The 21,606-nt window shown below is 38.7% G+C and overlaps 1 protein-coding gene across 8 annotated transcripts in view; it reads right to left on the bottom strand.

The window, feature by feature from the left end:
- The window catches only part of LOC108706772 (protein Shroom3-like), a 116,959-nt gene that overhangs the window by 18,177 nt on the left and 77,176 nt on the right, over window positions 1–21,606 (bottom strand). For all 8 annotated transcript variants that reach the window (XM_041579717.1, XM_018243462.2, XM_041579713.1 and 5 more), the window contains 4 exons: window positions 12,715–15,847; window positions 4,569–4,636; window positions 3,299–4,126; window positions 1,842–2,312 (listed from right to left, as the gene is read on the bottom strand). In XM_041579717.1, coding sequence (XP_041435651.1) covers window positions 1,842–2,312; window positions 3,299–4,126; window positions 4,569–4,636; window positions 12,715–15,847 — 4,500 coding nt within the window. The remainder of the gene's footprint in view (window positions 1–1,841; window positions 2,313–3,298; window positions 4,127–4,568; window positions 4,637–12,714; window positions 15,848–21,606) is intronic.

Raw genomic sequence — 21,606 nt, 5'->3', positions numbered from 1 at the left:
CAAGTGTGCATTGTCAAACTAGGGTACAGGGGCGCATCAGGAAACCTTAGATCATAGTTCAACTTTCTGCATTTTTTTCTGGAGGGAATATCCATGGTACTGTATATAAAGGCAAATGGCTGGGTGAGAAGGGACCCACTGGAATTTTTCTTCTGGGCCAGTCCTACATGAACATCAGTTTATGACCTCTAGAGTGGATGTTGCATCTAAATTTGATATTCAGGCAGCATGCCCCAACAGGACAAGCTGTATGGCAGTATTTTTATATTTTCAATAAGTCCCCTCTTACTGACTGAATTGGCCAAGTTCTGATTCGTGCCTGTAAAGGAAAGAGCCTTCTATTTTTACACTGCATACAAGGTATACAATTGTTTCCTTATCAGTGCACTTCTCCACTTTCTAACTGCTATATTGTTTTATTTATCTAACTCAGTGACATTTTCAAGTGTATGGATTATGTGTTATGTGAATGTTAATATTTAAGCCATAGCACATTGTCCCAAAAGTGGAGGCACGAGACGATAAAAGTGTTGCCAGGATGTGTTTAAGGTCACATCTATTCGCAACTGTCAGTGTGACAATGGGATTAAGAAAATTTACATTTTCTGCTGTTTAGCAAGCAAGTACATCTCATAGAATACTGTTGCATTGCTGTCCTGACGGACTGAAAGTTCTTTAATTAACCGTATACTTTTATTAGGTTCAATTCCATCAAACGCATTATCTGCAAGGAGTTTATATGTCTTCCCCCATATTCAGCTCTTTTCCCAGAGATCCAGAATATAAAATAACTCTTGATAAAACTGACCATCTTTTTTGTTTGTGTGTGGGACAGGGACTGAGGATTTTCCCCTATTAGCAGGTAAAGAAAACTGAACTATAAAGTGGCCATACACACAAAGTTTGGCTGAAGAAATTTTTTTGGAGATACAAAGTGTGGAGGTTAGGAGAAAACAGTAGTGTAAATATTGGGGGCCCAGTTGCAAAATCTGCACTGCATCATTCTATAGTTACTGCACTTATGTGTGCAATGCTTGAACTGTAAGATTAATCAGTTCATTTGGTTCAGTACTAAAGTGACTGAATTATCAAAAGTGTTAAATAAAGGCCCCAGATCCTGCACCTCATCAGATGACTCTGTAAATTATAAATTTACAAAATATAAATATTAAATACAGTATCTAGTTTAAAGAAATCTGGCAAACAGCCCTTCCCATGTCTTCCCTTTGTTGAGGCATTTGCTTGAAAAATGCAAGGTGTGTCAGCCAGACAGTGTGTTAGTTAACTTCTGCTTGTATCCAATATTTATCTAGAGATTAGGTTAACAATGATTTTAATATATTGTTATTCCTTACTTTTGTACTTATTGGAAACCAATAAAGAACTTTTATGTACTAAAAAGAGGTAATTATTTTTGTGAGCAGTAGACAGTGGCATTAAAGCAGTTTGCAAAGAAAAAAGCCATTTTGAATTTAGATTGTTATCTGGTTGCTAGGGCTTAATGATCTTAGCAACCAGACAGTAGTTTGGAAGGCAGAATGGAATATGAACAACTAGATAGAGATACACAATATAATATACAAATACAATTAAAAGGGATTGATTATGACACTTTCATTTTAGGGGGTCAGTGAACATCAAAACCCAGATAGCATTTTCAGTTTCAATGTAGAAAAGAGGTGGGATAGGAAAGATACATTTAAGATTTAAAAATCATAAATAATAAACGTTAATTTAAAAGTTGTTTACAATAGGCCTATCAATAATTATTTGAATTATTTTATTCATGGGGTACTGTGGAAAGATAGCACTTTAACATATGTCACCACTAAATCACTTACTTTTCACACGTTTTTGCTTTTCGCTTCTGATTCTTTTCCTTTAGTGCACTGCTGCTCTTGGTAAACAAGCCTTCCATTAAATCCATAGTAGTTTTCATCCTGGAGTCAGGATCTAGAATATTCGCAAGGGATTTATCCTTGGTCACAATCTCCTTTGCCAGCTCATGTGATTTGGCATCTTCCAGAAACATCAGATCTGAGTTAACATGTGGTAAGGTGCTATGATCAGCGGGGTTGAAATTCCTCTCTGAATTTTGGAAAATACTGATGTCTGCCCCATGGGGTTGGGTTACATATTCATCAGTAGGTTTAGCTGCATCAACTGGAGAAGCCAACGGTTCAGGTGCTGGTACAATAGAGGAAAGTTTAAGTAGTGGCCCTTCAATGTCCCTTTTGGTGATTCCCGAATTTAACAAGTAAGAACCACTGCTTTCTGTTCTTGCTGTATGTTCTGATGCAGACCGAAGATGTCTGCAAAAAAAATACTGTTATTTGTTTTATTTCCTTTACAGTACAATAATTGATCTAATAGACAAACTGTAGTAGTTATGAAAAAACAGGTGAACAAAACCATAAATCCCTGGGGGTAGCTAATATTTCTAACCTACAACAGACTGGTTCCTATTATTCTTTCATATTGTAGGCTCTAGTGAACAAGGTCCTCTTTACCTGTGCCAGTTATAGCTTATCTTTTTATATATATAATCTGAATAAAGTGAAGAATATGTTGACTGAATATGTGCAAAAAAAAGATAATGGTATTTTTTTTGTATTGAATTGTATTGACATAAGTAGCTCAGCTAGTAAAAGCTAAGAAATTATCTTATAATGGATGTTGCAGAGAATAAATAGGTGACATCCAGAGAGCATATGATTAGCAGTTTAATGAAAATACTTTGTAAAAAGCTTAGGAATAAAGCTGTGGAATTAAATTGGGGGAATGAAAGCACAAGACAGAATAATAAAAACTCAATAACATAGCCTAAAACAGTTTTTTCTGGTCCAACCAATATATAATTCATAATGCATTTCCCTGATTTTACATTTTTACACAATTTTGCTCCCCTGAAAAATGTAAAATGGGGGTTCTACTGCAGATCAGTTTAGATACTGAACACAGACTTAACAGATGTATGGATACATTGTTGCAGTGTTAAGAGTGCATTTAAAAGCAAACACATCATATGTTGCATCCTTACAAAATATAGTTGTTATCTATTTTAAGTTGCCATCTCAGTCCATTAAAACCATACAAATTAAAAACATACAGACATACAAATGCTGAAAGCATTTACAACCCTTGCTATAGAGTCATATAGATTTAAGACCATGTGGACCATAAAATATTTGTTCACATATTTTAAAAATGATGTGAGAATTCAATTATGCAAAATTGTTTGCATGTGCCACTGTTGTTTGAGGGCCCGGAAACAGGCAGCTACTACTATGTATGTTACCTTTTATTGCTTTTCTCTTTTACTTGCGTAATGTTGGCAGCAAATGGGTATTTCTCCATTCTTTCTTTCAACAGTGCATCCTCTAGGCTTGGAGGTGGAAAGGGGGGAGGAGATGGAGGAATGAAGGTCCCAGAAAATGATTCTGTATCCTGCTCTTTGACAAAAACCTCATCGTCACCCTCATCCTCTTGACCAGTCATAGGTGACTGAGGCTGTAGGCAGGACTCGGATATACGGAGAGAAATTTTGCCATGGTGAATCTCTACCTCAGATGAACTGCTGCTCCACATGGCATTGTTTTTCCAACTAGTGGAAAATGTTGGTCCAGCTGTGGGTCCTGAAGATTTATTTTGTTGGACATTTTCAATAATTGAATTGGCACTTTTAGTTTCAAAAGGCTCGAGCCTTTGTGCTGATGTATATTTTGCACATCTTTCTGTATCATTAAGATCTTCAGATGAACTATTTACAGGTAAATACCATTCCTGGTGATTTATTTCCTTATTGTCAAATGGAGAAGCACTTTCCTTTCCACGTTTCCCAGAATATAGATACTCTTCAGCAGTAATATAGTCAAGTGTAACATGATCCAGTGAGCTCTGTGCCAGCTTAGGAGGATCTGAATGAATTCGCAAGGCTAATTGTGCCTGCTTTGCTTCAGAATTAAAGCTGTATTTTCCACTTGGACTAATGTTTTGAGTATTGGTATTTCTCTGGTTTTCTAATTGAGCTGATTTCTGAATAGCTGAAGAATTTTCTGGAACTGAGTCTTCACCACTGTCATTAAAGGACGGTTGTTCGAAATGATTGCTTTTTACAGATCTAAAACTAAAAATAAGTAAAATAAGACTTACATGTACTAATAATCAGAAAATCTATCTTGATATTATTGATTGTAATTAATACATTCTCAATAGAATATTCATGCTTCCTGCCACCACAACCCATATTAACTCTCTGACATTAAGCACTGTTGGGATAATCTAATAAGGGGAAGAAAATATACTTCATCTGGGTCAGTGTCTATGTGAGTGGATAGAGCATTTCTTATATAAACTTGGGACAGGGTGGTCCATTGACACACCGTCACTGCCTATTACAGCCACAGCACAGATCTGTAAACCAGCAGTGTAGAGACATTTTGATCTTATATATATATATATATATATATATATATATATATATATATATATATATTGTATAATTAATTGCAAGTAAGACAGATGGATAAATGGTTATATACATACATCATACATACATGTACACATACCTGATTCCTTTATTGCAAGCTGAGGCATATGAAGTTTTGTTGCTGACATCCTGCCTTGACATAAATTCCTAAAATGAAAAAAAAAAAAAACTAAGGAGGTTCCACCTTATTTAGCAATACATTTTCCCAAAAATTTCTTGTGCGGGAAAAAAATCTCTGAATACCACAATTTTTTTCAGATTTGACACCCGAATACAGTGACATTTTCAGAAACCAAACACAAATCAGGATATCTTCAGGACATCTGCCATTGACTTCTATTTTTTATTTGGACTTTTATCACCATGGGGGTTTAATAAATTCCGAAAAATTCAAGTTTTTTTCCACAAAAAAATGGTGTTTTGGCCCTTTAAAAGTACATTCAGAAGAACATCTGACTTTAATAAATAACCCCCTAATGTTGATTTTAGAAAGTATATTTTACGTATATTTTATAAGTTCATACACCAGTTCTTCATTAAGCTGTTGATAAACTGTGATTAAAGGCAAAAAGATTTCTACTACATTTACTGCACCTTAACCTGCATGGGAAAATTAAATGCATGAAATACGCTAACAGATCCGAGCACAGTTATTTTTTAATTTTGATGCCTGTGGAGATATTAAATAGCATACAAACAGTATTGATATTACAGTTTTGGTAAATTATATATTTAATGACATAATAGCAAGTTAAGGAACATTTTCCAAAGTCTTTGTTTATGAAGTTCTGGATTCTGGATTTTAATTCCATTAAAAACTCCTTTCTGAAACTTATGTTTGCTTAAAGTGGACCCGTCACCCAAAAAAATTATTCAAAATCCTATTTTATCACATTAGTCAAGCAAAATGAACTTTAATTACACTATATCAATTATTTGAATCTTGTTTCCTTCAGAGTGGAAACTCATAATTATAGCAAGCAGGCAGGAGCCTTTTTGTGGACACTGTTATTAAGACAAGTCTTCCATCATCTCAGAATCTTGTTTGTGCACCAGAATGAGGGACCTGATGTCCATCCCCGTGCCCTGGTTACACAATTAAACGGTGAAGAGAACGGGGGAATGTGGGGAGAGCAGTGACATCTAGGAAGTGCTGAATGGAAAGTGAAAGCAATTGTCTGCCCCGCCTCTATGCCTAGGCATAGAGGCGGGGCAGACAATATTTGATTGACAGCTGAGATGTTTAAATGAGTTTACAACAGCTATGAATGCTTTAATAAAAAATAGAAATTGGATTTCATGTTTTACAGATTTTTGTGTCTGGGTGACGGGTCCACTTTAAGAAAACCTTATAATAATCTGGACATGTTTGTGATTAGATAAAAGACCAAGATGATGGGTTTTGCTACATTCCACCAGGTCCAGCTGATTGAGATCCAGTCTCTAAAGGTGGCCATACACGGGCCGATAAAAGCTGCCGACAGACCGAGTCGGCAGCTTATTGGCCTGTGTATGGGGGCCCCAACGGGCTTCCCCGATCGAGATCTGGCCAAAAGTTGGCCAGATCTTGATCGAATGGGACTAAAAATCCCGTCGGATCGCGGCCGCATCTGTTCGTTGATGCGGTCCCGCGATCCGACCGCCCGTAAAGCCACCGTTAGGATCCGATCATTGGGCCCTAGGGCCCACGATCTGATCAGACCGATATTGCCCACCTCAAAGAGACATCGCCAAACGAGCAGATCTCTCCGTGTATGGCCACCTTAAGTGTAAAACTTCACAGAAGATTTTTATCAGATTTTATGGGTCAGATTTTCAACTTTACAACACAACCAGCTCTCGAACACCCTTGCCTTATTTGAGTAGGTAAGTCTGCTTCTCAATGGTAGAAGTTAGACAACCTCAAATCACAACAGAAAAAAGAATCCAAATGGAACACAGAACTGCTACAAGTAAGGTGAACTTTACACATTTATTGCAAATGTGCACTTCCACAGAAAACTTACCTTGCTTGTAGCAGTTTTGTCTGCCATTGGATGCTTTTTTTAAGATTTTCAACATGTTGTGTCAGATGGAAAATGTTCTGTGTAGTTTACACATCAGGTTTTTGTATCATTCCCATTATATTTTGACTCATGCAACTGCATCCGACTTGTACGATGCGTTTTGTAGCAGTACGTTGTGTGAGCAGGAATAACTTTTTATACACACAAAGCAAATTAAATATCAATAATAATATTGCATGTGTTTAACAACAATTTTCATACAACCAAACTTAGGGCTCGGTATTGGGTCCACTTTTATTTAACTTGTTCATTAATGACTTAGGGGAGAGTATTGTAAGTAATGTATCAGTGTTTGTAGATGACACAAAATATCCACCCCAATTAATTCCATCCAGGATGTGGCATCCTTGCAACACAATCTTCACAAACTGGCAATCTGGGCAGCTAAGTGGCAAATGAGATTCAATGTTGTAAAGTAATGCACCAGGGATGTAAGAATATCCAAGACACTTATACCCTTAATGGGACTGCACTAGGCAAATCCATTATGGAAAAGGACCTTGGAGTCCTTGTAGATAATAAACTGGGCTGTAGCAAGCAATGCCAGTCAGCAGCATCAAGGGCAAATAAGGTATTGAGCTGTATTAAAAGGGGAATAGAGTCACGGGAGGAGGGGGTCATTCTTCCACTGTATAGAGCACTTGTAAGGCTCCATCTGGAATATGCGTACAGTTTTGGTCTCCATCACTCAAAAAGGACATTATTGTATTAGAGAGGGTACAGAGAAGGGCAACTAAGCTGGTAAAGTCTTAGCTATGAGGGAAGACTGGCCAAATTGGGGATGTTCACACTGGAGAAGAGGCACTTAAGATATATGACTAGTCCGATTCCCATATTGGAGTCAGGAAGGTATTTTTCCCCCTCTGAGGCAAAATTGGAGAGGCTTCAGATGGGTTTTTTTTGCATTCCTCTGGATCAACTAGCAGCTAGGCAGATTAAAAAAACAAAAAAAAAAGGTTGAACTTGATGGACATGTGTCTTTTTTCAACCTTACTTACTATGTTACTATGTCACAAACTAAATGAGTAGGCAATGAGAGCCCTGCCTGCAAAGGGCTTACAATCTAAAGGACATTGCTGAAATAGCTGTTGCAGTAGTCAGCTATTCCCCGTAATAATGTTCAATAAATAACTGACCTGTAAATAAGGAGTCAGGAAGTGTGGCAGACCACTACAACATTTCATTGCTGTTTCAATGGCACATGTAGTTGAGACAAGCAGTGGAGAGTAGATGAAAGATATTGTAAATTTACTTTCGTTATGCTAGATTTGATTTTTGGGTTAAGAACCCCTTAAAAGTTTTGCTTGGGGGTTGTTAGGCACCCCCAAGTGAGTATAATCTCTTCATTCAGATCCCAAGTCAGCACTCTTTTTTTCAGAAAAAGCACCTGTCTGGCATAATTTACTAGTGAGTCTCCTTCACAAGTCCCAGGAATTGCTTATCACTAGTGATGGGCGAATTTGCGCCGTTTCGCCGAAAAATCTGCGAATTTCACGCGAAATTCGCGAAACGGTGAAAAATTAGCGAAACGGCGCCGGCGTCTCGTTTTTCACGCCGGCGCCCGTTTTTCCAATGCCGGCGCCCGTTTTTGACGCCAGCGTCCGTTTTTCAAAAAAAAATTTTTGACGCCGGCGAATTTTTACCGAGAATTTTCGCGGGTGTTTCGCGAATTTATTCGCTCAGCGCGAATCGCGCAAATTCGCCGCGAGTTCGCGCCTGGCGAATAAATTCGCCCATCACTACTTATCACTAAGTGCTGTGCATTCACAGTAGAGTGAAAGCAGAACTGCATAAACAGCATGTAATACTGTCCTTATAGTCAGAAAGTAGATAAACAATATGTGTGAGATGACACACTGCTGGTGAATAAACTGGTAGTCTACTGTCTAGCATTATCTTGGGAGAATGACCTTGCATCTTATTTAACCTGCCCACAACATCATAATAATTTAACATGCTATTTGACAGGAATGTTCTTAGTCACCTATGCTTTCTGCACAATGACCACTAAATTATGATACAAAAATAAGGTTGACAGAAAAGGGATGAAAACCCTTGTGCATTTTTCCTTGCCATATTAACATAAAGACAGAAGAAGAAAGCTGACTGACTGCCTTACATATTTATTTTTTATGATATAAACAGGCCCAACACAGAATTCTGCAGAAGCTGCTCTTCAATGTGATAGGTGAGTGAAATAATAGTGTTGTGCCTTAACAGCTTTTATTCTCAGGCGCTCCCACAACATCAAACAAACTGAGCTCTTTTAGCAATTTACAGCTTCTCTCTTAAGTAAATGGATTAATGATATCAGAAAGCCTTTAAGACACGCTGTTGAGGGAAAGCTGCAGAATAGATCTACCCCTAATTAGTGTATCCTCTATTTTTAGGTGATTCATGTTCTACCTGGGTCACAGAACTTATTGATGAAACTCAGCGCATGCTCCCTGGTGGCCACATACAGTATATCAAACACACCGTGGAGGAGTTACCACATGAAGCTGCAACAATGGTAAAATGATCCACATGAGACCTGTTTCTTTTTCATTGCATGACTGCATTTACAGATAGAAGTCAAAGCTGCCATATTGTTACCTTAGTGAATGCAACATCTATAAATAATGATGTTCCGTCACCTTTAGTGCTCCAGTAGAGAGTGTGCTTATGCTAGAGCTTTCTGTGGAGAATGTTTTGATCATTTACATAGACTAAATACAAACGTATTGCAGTCATTATAAACTCAAGAAATTGGATGCTGTCATTATTCAAAATTAGATGACTGGTGAAGTCCTTCTTTCTATGCCATATCTCAAGGTGGAGGACATATTACAGGAACATCCGTATCCTGCAAGCCTTCCTATAACCTTGGATAAGTAAGCTTGAACAGCAATTATGATAAAAGCAGCTTATACTGGAAGAGATTAGAGCAACAAACATCAAAAGATCCAGAAGAGAGCCTGATTTCTGTCACCCAGCTAATTACATGTCTAATGGAGGCAAATTAGCACAGAAAATTTTAATTGGGTGCCTTTGAAGGCACCCGAGCATTGCCCACAGTTAGTGCTGAATCATCAGATACAGGTAGAATTCTATTGTTTCTACCTGTTTATCTGACTACTCAGCTCTACATGTGTGTATTGAAACAAATGATCTTTCTTAGAAAGATAGTTTTCCAGGAAATATCGTAATTGCCATGTCTATGGCTATCTTAATATCCACCAGGAGATCTGTCCCTATTTAGTCTTCACACATTTTTCACAGAAATCGTAGTATCAATGAGACACACAAGATCGTCTACAGTCACTTTCTGCAGTAGATAATTGGTATTGTGAGAACTGTTGCACACAAGCACAGTTGTTATTTGGAGACAGATGGATCTCAAGGGAAGTATAATGGATTATGCACCTGTGACATGTGATCTATCACTGAATTCCCTAACAAATCAGCAGAGTAGATTCTCTGACAGACACTGACTATCTAGTCTAGGAAAACAATTCCCTGACCAAAAGGTAAGGCAAAGCATATAATCCAAACAATGTAACTGCTTTACTCAATGGTTTTAATGTGGACAAAAACAAGTCAATTCCATAGGCGTGCATTTGCTGGGCCCATTGATTATGGGTGAATTAGCTATATACATAGGTGGCTAAATTAGACGAATCCACTCATCAGCCAATCTCTTCTCAAGTTGAATAAAGGGTCAGCTCCTGCCTTTATTACCATGAAGGTAAACTGCAGCCCAGTTCTTCTGCCCACCCAGACCTGCTATTCCCGCCAAGAAAAGTAAACACATTGCAATTATTGATGAAAAACCTAGAACAAAGTATAATTTCTACAAGAAGAAGCAAAGAGAATTAAAAGAAAAAAAACACCTGTTTATCAATAGGATTTATTGGATTCAAAGCATCCAAAAGGATTCAGTATCATGTCCCAGATTATCTATTGGATGCAGGTAGTGCTGGCTGTGATGCATATACTGTGCATACACTGAAACTAGAGTGTATATTAAAAATTAATTTATATTGAAAAAAGTGCATTTGGACAAGTTTCCACTTACATCAAAGATGTGGTAAACTGCAATTCAAAGTTCGATTGAGCAGAGCCCTCTTTAACTGGTTATTGGTATTTCTGTGGTAATCTGTAGTTTATACTGCACAGTGCTACAGAATATGCTGGTCCTTATAAATGTGTGTTAATTATAATAATTCTAGTGCAATGAGGATATGGAAAAAAGCCCATACTATTTGAATACACACCACAAGTGAGGGCAGTGGTTACTGACATCATAAAGTGTTTGACCATACAGGATAAGAACACTCTGATTCATTGCAGAGGGTGATTAAATGAAGCGTATGGAAGTGAGGGAGAGAGCAAGCAGCTTGTTGTTCAGCAGCCAAAAATGGTAATAACTCTACAGCAATGCATGTGAAAACTGATACAAATCACATAGCACAGCATATACATTTCAGGAATAGTTTTGGCTATGGTTGATGTTATTGGATGTTCAGTTGTTGCAGAACTAATACTCCTAGCTTCCCTACTGGAATGCCTAGCTTGCTGATTTATTTCTAATTCTCTTTTTTAACTTGTATTCGATCACTATCCCATAGGAAGGGATTCTATGTAGCCTTTAGTGAGAGCATAGTAACCCATCTCTACGAATTCATAACCTTCTGTACCCCCAAAAGCTTTGTTATAGATTTTAATTCCCATTTAGGGTGAATAAGCAACCTGTATTCAAAACAGAAACTCAGTATTAGTCTAACTTAGGTAAGATACTGTATATCTTTGTCTTTTTTTTCCTGATTTTACACAAGAGGTCATTCAAACTCTCAGGCTGAGCCTTCACATAATCTATAAAATATAACTCAAATGAAATATGCAAGAGACAGTACTTAAGAATAAGCATGGCAAGGGATCTCTACCAAGCACAACTGTAAATTGGGCACAAATTCATTATCTAGACCTTAGGCAGTATAATCATTTTTAATGTAAATTGCCAAAGGTAGGTGAACCGAATTGCATAACAATGTAAAATGTCTGTCAATGTATTTTTGCACGATTATGCAATTTGAATGCGTGAGCAATTGTGAGCAATGACAAGGTATTTCTGACGGTTTCTCACCCATGGTTTATTCTGTGCAGTAAAACACTGTGAGTCACTGCCCTTAAGATAAGTTATAGAGAGATTTGGGGTTAAAATAACTAATTGCTGTCCTGGATATTTTGGAACTATACAGAAATTACTGATACAGCAATGTTTTCACATATCTTTAAAATTGTTAAATGGGGCACCCACTAACTGCTGGACTTAAAAGCAAGGTTTGAAACAAAGATGACCTTCTTCAACATTGCTGTTGGCTTCATTCTGCTGAGACTTAGGCTGGCAAGACATTTAAAAAACAGTTTAGGGAGTTAGGCTAATTTCACTGATAAGGTCTGAATACACGTTTGTTGTAAAGTCAAAACTGTGATAAATGCAGATCGTGCCATATAGAGCAAGCTATATGCCGAATGTTAACGGGATCTTATTGTATTATCTTGAAGTGTTTTGAGCTGCTAGTAAGCATCACTACATACAACGAATACATACATAAATAAAAATGATTGTGGAACAGAATGTGAGGGTAAAGAATGAGAGATGCTACTTTAGTAATGGATTTAGTCATTCAGAATGCCACCTATTCAACTGGTCAATCTCCAGAGAAGGGGAAGACATTAAGTCTATGGGCACTGTGAGATGTACAGTACATGGGATAACATCCCTTTATGCCCTACCATTTCAGGAAGCTGCTTTCCAGTAACATATACTACTTGTGCAACCCTCCCCAAAGGAAAAAAAAAGAATTACATAAAATTTAGCAATCCATAGCTCTACATCTGATAACCTACAACTCAAATCATAATTTCCTTCACTGCAGCCTTTTAGGAAATATAATACAACAACAACTGCAGCATGACAAGCATGACATTCATTTGTAAGAGTGTTTTGGAACACATGCAGCATAGTGAAGGTCACAATCCAATTGGAATGGGAAATCTGAAGCCCTCCAGAGGTCCAACAACCTCTGGAGGTCCCAGCATATGCTGTTTTATCTAGTACAGCTGTAATCAAATTAATACAAAGAGTTAAATAATATTTTTTTTTTAAAAACTTACCCTACTTTTCTTATCATTAGCAGGAGATGACCTTGATCTCACATGCAGGGCAGGTGCCTGTGGTAATCTGTCCAGCAAATCCTCAGCAGAAGCAGATATACCAGGTGGTCTACTACTTGTCATACCCCCAACATCATTTGATTGCAGTGCGACTTTCTGTGGCGTGTTAGTTTGCCTGCCTTTGCCAAATTCCACCTTGGATGCGTTATCAAGTAGCAGTTCAGACCTTAACTGATGGGCAAAGGAGATGCTACGACTCCTATTCTCTGGATATTCAGTGTTATTCTCAAAGCTGCTAAGGTCAAAGAAGCCTGTTAAACCAGGAGGAAGAGTAGAAGAGACACGTCCAGTTTTAGAAAGCGGTTCTTTGTGCTGGTAGGACAGACTGCGTTCATGAAGAGAATTCATACTAGATGTGGAGGTCATACTCTGGTTGTCCATTATACTCCCTGAGAAGTAGGTACTTTGTGACCTTTCTTTTAATAGCATTGTCTCCTGGGAGGATGGTCTTCGGCCTGTCTTACGCTCTATATATTCTGCAAGGGCATTCTGTTGGAGCTGTTTCAGCTGTGGCTTTGATAAGTTGGTAGTTGAACATGCCTTTCCATCCCTCTCAAAAACTCTTCTTCTGTCTGCCACAGAGTTTTCTGAAAATCTAGCAGTTGGTTCCTTTCTTGTTACAATCAAGGGTGCTGATTCACTTTCAGAAACACCAACTTCATTCATCTTTTCTGGCTCTGAGTAGGATCTCTTTTTCTGCTCAGCTGTTATCTGTCTCTTGGCTCCAATACGGGATGGGAAGGAAACACTTTGGCTTTCTTGGATACCAGCACAGTTATCTGTAGGGGTGACACTGTGGCGCTCTTTTGGAGCATGAGGAAACAATGATGAAGATTTTTTTCTAAAGGTAGCTGAAGCAGGTCTTGCGTTCTTCTCTGGTTTTTTATAGTGAGGTGGGCTGATTTCTAAACCTTTACGCCTGTAAGATGTGGCTTCTAGAACTTTACACTGAGCATCTTTCACACTATTCCTGTAAGCCCTGTTATATCCCAGAGTGTCTTGTGCAGCACATTGCCAATCATCTGCTTTATTTGGCATTGTTTGTGAATCAAAGATTCTTCTATCGTCATCTGGCACAGTTTGCAAAATGTTTTGTTCTTGATTATATGAATGCATTTTTTCAGCTTGCCTCTCTGGCATTTGCTTTTGAGCATCCCCAGTTTTTATGCCATACATACTACCTTGTCTTGTTAACTGATGCATACCTGTAGCTTTTTCAATGCTATGTGAGCTTGAAAGTCTGCGCCATTCATTAGGATGAGTCTGATCCTCGGAAATAAACTTGTTTCTAATTTCTTCAACCATGGTTAAAGAACTTTTGTTATTCTGTCCCCTAGTACTAAACCCTGTCTGACTAATGTTTCCACACAGAAATTGGGATCTCTGGGTTTCATGCTCCCGCTGCTCAATCTTGCAAACTTTATCAAAAACAGAAGACAGTTTGTTGCCATCTGTCTTGCTACTCTGGGAGCTACTTGAACTTAGTCTTCTTCTTGTAAAATCATAGCTTTTGTTCTGAGAAGGGGCAGGTGACTCATAAAATTTCAGTGGATCACTACTGGGGCCATCACCATCATCAACATGTACTGTAAAGCTCAGACTCTCCAGTTTAATTTTGTGATCAGCCTGTCGATTGTTTCTCTCATCCATTTTACTATGTGAGGAGGAAGCAATGTTAAAGTGATTGTGATAATTATTCTCTCCATGGGCATTGTTACTGAGTGAATTTTGGTGTAAATCCATGATATCTGTAGAAAGCATATCTTGTTTTGTTTTGGTATCACTCCACTCATTTTGAAATGCATGAGCATACACTGAGAATTCCTGCCCTTTATCTTTGTTTTGAGCATCAGTATGAACTGAAGTATGATTTTTCTCTGCCATCTTTGTGCCATTTTTTTGTTGTCCATTAATATCTATATGGCTCAGTCTTAAAGGGTGTTGATCATTTCTGTCATTTGTTAAAGAGCTGGTGGAAATTTCAGGCCCAGCAGAAAAATGAAGCTTATAGTGTGAAAAGCCCGTGAGACCTTCCTGCTTTTTCTCTCTTTCTTTAATCGAGTGGTTCATGGGATAATGATCTACAGACTTACTTCTCAAATGTTGGGTGTCATTTTCATTTTTATTAGGCTCAGAGTAGGACAGAACATTTTCTGAAGATTTGGCCCTATAGGACCCCTCTTTGGCTAGTGCTGGATACATTCTTCCATTATTATTTTTTGGAGGTTGAGGAGCATGAGCAAAGTGTGGTTCTGGGGCTGGTACAGGGTAGATTCCTGTAGGAAGCATAGGCTGCCCTGGTTGTGGTGCTTCAGAATAAATCTGCTTGGGTTTTACTAGTGGGCTACTTTCTGGGCTCCTCTCCAGTACAGTGTGCAAATGTCCATCCCCATGCATTTGTTTTGGCTGCTGAACAGCATAAGAGGTGGTATTGGTAGAATTTAATCCTGCTGATTTTGGAGGAATTCTAAAGTTCCTGTTCTGATCAAGGCTGGACCAAGAGTTGGGCCTTTCGTGATGTCTTGTTACTGCATAACTGTCGCTTCGAGACGGAGGCATAGGTGCTGCTCTTTCAAAGCCATTACTCTCAGAAAAAATTCTGCTCTGTTCCAAACTCCCATGAGGACCAATACTGTGCCTATTGTATGCGGTCTGTCTACTGTAATTCGGATTCTTTACTGAAGAGGAATTCACTTCATACTCTTCTGAGATTCCACGCTGTACATCATAGACTGTCTTTATGTATTTAATGTCTGCGTGCTTAATGCCTTCTTGCACACTGCTACGAGAGTGCATACTTTCCATAGAATAGGAACGTTCCTTGCTAAAAGGAGAGCTATGGTACTCTGGGATGCTAGCGTTAGTTGAGAATGAGCTATAAGCAGAATCTCTTTTGTTGTGGAGGTGAACAAGCTGGTCTATGCAATTGGTGGACTTTGCTGGTGAAAGCTGGCAGTGATGATATGCAGCAGAAGCCTGATCCAAACTTTCCATGCTTCCTCTCGAGCTGTATTGGTCTGGACTCCTTCTTAAGAACTCATGATTGTAGCCGGAGAGATCGCTTGTGGACGAACTGCATGAAAAGGGAAAACAGAATAAAGTCTTTCGGTTAGCAGGAAAGGTTCATGTGAGCTTATAAATAAACTTGCAGATGAACTGTTTAGGTTATGGGAAGAACGGATGTAAAGCCCTATTTGGGACCATTCTGTGCTTACTGCAGCTGTCATTTCCACATACTACTAGTAATTGTTTGCGGCTGCTATGTTCATCCTGTTATTCATACAGCACTTTCAGAGGAAAAAAATAAGCAATGTAGGGACCACAAATAAAAACTAAAATGACACAACTGTATAGCTGAGAATATAAGAGGTTAAATTAAAGAATACAAAGTTGTGTGCTTTTTAATTCTTTTCTTTTTATGGAGCTGAACATTTTCCCTGGCAATCTTCCTGGAAACTCTCAGCATTACAGACATTTAGTTTGCTGTGAGAAATCTAAACAGACATGACTGAAAAGCAAAAAAAAAGAATGAAAGAAAAAAATGCTATTTTGGGATGGCTATTGCAGATGTCATTTGGTTAAATGTAAAATAAGTTCTAGTATTGAGTATATTCAAAGAAATAACTTCACATTCCATTGATGCTTTGTAGATTTTTAAATGACATAAACACTGTTACTACAAAGCAAGACTTAAGCAACATGGAGTCTGTTAAATTATATTTTCCGGCTCAACATGCATATGTTTTTTTTTTAAAATTTCTTTATTTTCGATTTTCAGGGGTACAAAAAAAAGAAAGGGGAGTTAAGAAAAAAAAATAATAAGGGGGTGATGTGGTTATCCTTACATGTATATACACTTGAACTCTATGTATTACAAATTTCTGAACCTGTATTTTATAGAATGCCTAGACAGTATGCTTATAAGCAAATTATTAAGCACGTTATTAATAGAGGGCAAAATATATAGTGAGAATTCAAAAGCATGTACCTATAGCTTATCAAATCTTCATTGCTTATCTACCACAGAAATCCTTCAAATATGCATATGTTCATCGGGTTTATGTTCCAGTAAAAAAAGGGACACAAGTTGCAGCCACCAACCAACTGGAATTTTCATCAAGCCAAGTCAAGTTGCCATGCTGTATTGTCAAAAACCCCCCCTAAGGCTATGGGCACACAAGCCGAAGCTCCGGCTGTTGTCAGTCTGCGTAATTTTTTGCAGGCTGAGAGAAGCAGATCTGCTCAGTGACCATGCTTCATTGATTAGAATCTGAACAGCCTGCATGCACTCACACACAGTGGAGCTGAAGCTGAAGAGATGCCTCCTTTCACGTATTTAGACTGACCTCTGCTTTATCTCCGCTGTGTGTGTGTACACACAGGCTGATCAGATTCAAATCACTGGAGCAGGGGCACTGAGCAGATATGCATCTCTCTTTCAGCTATGTGCTTATAGTCTTTGTTAAACCTGAAGCTGGTCAGTTAGCATTGGCAACTTTATTGTAAGGGTAGGGGCACACGGCGCGATTTCACCGCGATTCTGCGCTGGGCGAGTTGTCGCTGCGTTTTTTAAGCCGAAATAGTTTTGCTAACTTTGGCGCTGGCGTCAATGCAAATCGCGGCGAAATCGCTGCGCTAATTCACACGCGGCGATTCTTTTTCTATTGTCGCCCGAAGTTGCCTCGCTGGGCGTTTCCGGGCGACAGTAGAAAAAGAATCGCCGCGTGTGAATTAGCGCAGCGATTTTGCCGCGATTTGCATTGACGCCAGCGCCAAAGTTAGCAAAGCTATTTCGGCTTAAAAAACGCAGCGACAACTCGCCCAGCGCAGAATCGCGGCGAAATCGCGCCGTGTGCCCCTACCCTAAGACACATTGCCAGCTTTCTATAGTAAGAAACTGTTATTCAAATGAAAACTACAAATGAACTAATGAATTCAAATTATGGTTTCCAACACTGGAATGTTCAATATTTATTAAGTAAAAAAAAGAAAAAATGTAATATAAAAATTTGTCATCTAAAAGCTTGTGAATTCAATAGGCAAAATGTGTTTTTTTTAAATTCAAGTTTTTCTTATTTTGTTTTTAAGAGTTCGTAGACCCATTAAAAATTAGAGTAGAGTGCAAATTTGATGCATTTGAGTTTTATTCTATGGTGTTTAATTGAATTTTTTTACATTCAAATTTTGAAAAAAATTTTAACATTCAAGTTTTGAGTTTATTGGAATGAAAAACTCACAAAAATTCACAAATTCGTATTTTAATAATTAGGCCTCCCAGTGCAACATTTTTATGTCCCAGACTGTCGATCTAGCACCATCCTACAAAATCTCCTGTGTAGTTTAACGCTTAATGGAGCAGCCTTCATGATTCAGATTTGATTAAGTACATATTCAACTCACTGCCCATCCTTTAGTAAGCTGACATGATGCCATTGTAGTCTAGCCAACTGCTTGAGAATCTGACTGCGAGGGGTTCTAATCTAATTGCTGATTGTTTGCTATGGGCGACATCGCCACTGATACTATCTCCAGTATTGTCCTGTTGCACCTTAGCATGTCATTATATCAATACAATGCAACCCAGCAGATGGATTGTATCATTGCACTATAGTTGCAATTAGATTGGCCGATTGCAACTATACTTCGCTGTTCTATGGTTTCTACACACCCTCTTGTGATCCTAATGAATTGAAGCCGATCTTTACAGTTTAGCAAATTTATCTGCTGAGGCAAAATGTCGGTGGTACATGGTGCCTAGGTAATTTAGGAAGTAAAAGGGAACAGCAGTGGAATTTAGTCATCCTTGTTTATGGGCACTTGCATTGTTTCTGTTTCTGTTATATATCGTCATATACCGTGACTAGGCAGCCGGTGCATAGTGTTGAATTCTCTCTAGTTTTCACAAAATGTTTCACCTAGTAGCAGGATTCTGGATCTAATCATAAATATTTAAAGTTGTCAATATAATACTAAATAATATAAGGAAAATTGATCAGTGAGAAAAAGAGTCCCTCTAAATACGTCCTTTACACAAAGGGCAAAACAGAACAATATATAGTTAAGCATAATCCCATTCCATGCCATGTATGTTTACACAGAATGTTCTCACTGATTTGCATTCAGTTTTATCTACTTTACATAAAGGTGTCACGATAACGTATCACCTGGCATTTATTTTAGCATTGGAAACAAATGCCAGAGAAAATGCCAAGTGAAACCTTTATGACAATGGCTGAATTATATTTCACACAAGCATAGTAATTGGGTGGGGGGTCTTGTATGTGGTCTCACTGCCTGCAGTTATTACATGACTGTAGGCGGTCACCCTTTAGAATTTGAAACATTCTATAAAAAATTTTATGCCTATGCTCCATTGCAACATGTATATTGTGGTTAGGAATATCCAGAAGGACTTAAATCACAAAGGGGATACACATTAATCAAAGAAATATGCACAAGAAAGAATACCAGGCGTTGTCAGTATTAAATAGAAAAAATATAAGTAAAGTTAAACATGCTATACACAGGTAAGGCAATGCTGCGTGCCATGAAAACCCAGACGTTTATACGATTTTAACCAGGTATTGGTTCTGATAGCAATCTGTTGGGACAATGGAGACAGGCTCAAGGAAAAGACATTCATACTGGGAGATTTGTCACCCAAAGTTGCTCCTGCTGCTCCATGAGGGCACACGTGGATATTTGGAGAGATTTAGTCGCCCGGCGACAAATCGCCTATTCTTCGACTAATGTTCTCCAACTGCCGGCTAGAATCTAAATCGCCGACTTTTCCAAAGTCGCCCGAAGTTTCCTTGTGAAACTTGAAACAAAGTGCTCTGAGTGCCATCCTGCAGGTGATTCAGATTCTAGCCGGCAGGAAGACTAATCGCCCCGAATCTCCACATGTGTCTCTGCCCTGAAGCACGAGTGTGCAGTCAAGCATTCTGAAACACTTCTACCAACTGACTTGTGAATGTCACATGGATACCACCACTTGTTGCAATCTACAGCTAGTGTCTCAGCTGACACTTTGCAGCCTAGTTGCAGCCATATTGGATGCTGTAAACAAAAGAAGCAAAGGAATTACACACTCCACAAATAAAAATATAAAAGTCTTTATTAAATAATCACATCATAAAAAAGCCCAATGCATTTCAACTGCAAAAGGTGGTCTTCATCATGGGAAAAATGTAAAAAAAGTGCCACCTTTTGTAGTTGAAACATGCTGGACCTTTTAAATGATGTGATTGTTTAATAAAAACTTGTATTTTTATATTTGGAGAGTGCAATCCCTTGGATTCTTTTGTTTAATGGATTTGGGATTGTTTGTGGGCTGATTCCAGTGGATTGGCACCTCATTTATTTTCTTAGGGTGTGCATTTGCCATGCTTCTTACTTGTTGCTGTGGCACCCTTGTAGAAACAAGATTGTGGCCTTAAGTGAAAGATAAAACGCCTTTGACTCCATTGCAAAGCAAAACAGTGAGTGTGTGCTGTGCATTCTGAATGAGCAATGGAACTTGAAAACCCAAACTGAACTCCTCACCCTTAGAGGATTGCAAATGATGTAAGGTTTTTGGCATGGCCAGTTCAGCAATGTGCAATGTGAGTTGTCTACTGCTCACCCATACAGACATCTGCACAAATTCTTCTCTTAGATACAAAAAATTTTTTTTTTAAACATATGTTATGATTTCTTCCCGTTCTATTGTGAAAAGGCATTTAAGATTACCAGAATATTCTTAACCTAAGTACAAGCTGCAAAACTGGAATATTTATAGCTGTGCAATAAAACAAATATATGAATAACAGCATGACTAAGTACTAACTGAATGTCACTACTGCCTGTACTGGGAAATTCACAATTAAAAGTCATAAGCCGAAAATACATTGTGTTTTGAAATCCAGTGCATAGCAACATTAGGCATTATGTGCTTCTAATATAAACAAGTAACAGCAAAAACACTTTAAATATTTTTTTGCACTGACATGCATACTCCTATCCAGTAATTCTAAATATGGTGCCCGTATTTGGTACACTGGCTTTTTTTCTGGTCATATGAACTTTTCTGTTCTATCATTTAAATAGTAGGGAATCCCCCAAGGATTGTAATGCCTTGCCAGATATCCCAGGCTAGTGCTCCTGTTAGCATAACAATGCACCAACCTATATATAATAATATATTTTATAATATATTATCCCCAACCAAAGATGTGGGCCAATAGAGCCTGCACTCTGGTAACAGTAGTTTTTTTTTTTAGGCCACCTGCACCAGGAGGGAGCTCCCAGCTCGCATCGGGAGGGTGTACTAACGCTGGCGGGGGCCAATTTAAAAAAATACCCTACTGTTACCCCAAGTGGTGTGCGGGCTCTATTAGCCCACACCTTTGGTTGGGGATAATATATTTTGAAAACAGGTGCCCTTTAAGGGCTAGTCCACACGGGGAGATAGCCACGCGTTTGCGGTCCCGGTGACAAAGCGCCGCGCCAGTCGCCGCGACCGGCGCAGGCGACAGTTTTGCCTCGCCAGGCATTTTCAGGCGACTGTTGAAAAGCGCATCGCCTCGTGTGGTTAGCACAGGCGTTTTTACATAGGCGCCCATACAAAACTGTCGCCTGCGCCGGTCGCGGCGACTGGCGCGGCGCTTTGTCGCCGCGACCGCAAACGCGTGGCTATCTCCCCGTGTGGAATAGCCCTAAAAGCCAGCCTTTTGTTTCTACTGCACATGTATCGGCCATTGGATTTTGAAGAAAGAAGGGAAGAAAAGGATTGCTCACTTGCGTAATGGTTAGTAGGATGTTCTTGTTGCCTTCCCCTTCGCCTCTCAATCT

The sequence above is a fragment of the Xenopus laevis genome, chromosome 1S (genome assembly GCF_017654675.1).
Source record: "Xenopus laevis strain J_2021 chromosome 1S, Xenopus_laevis_v10.1, whole genome shotgun sequence".
Lineage (NCBI taxonomy): Eukaryota > Metazoa > Chordata > Amphibia > Anura > Pipidae > Xenopus > Xenopus laevis.
This window is presented reverse-complemented; position numbering and strand designations above follow the sequence as displayed.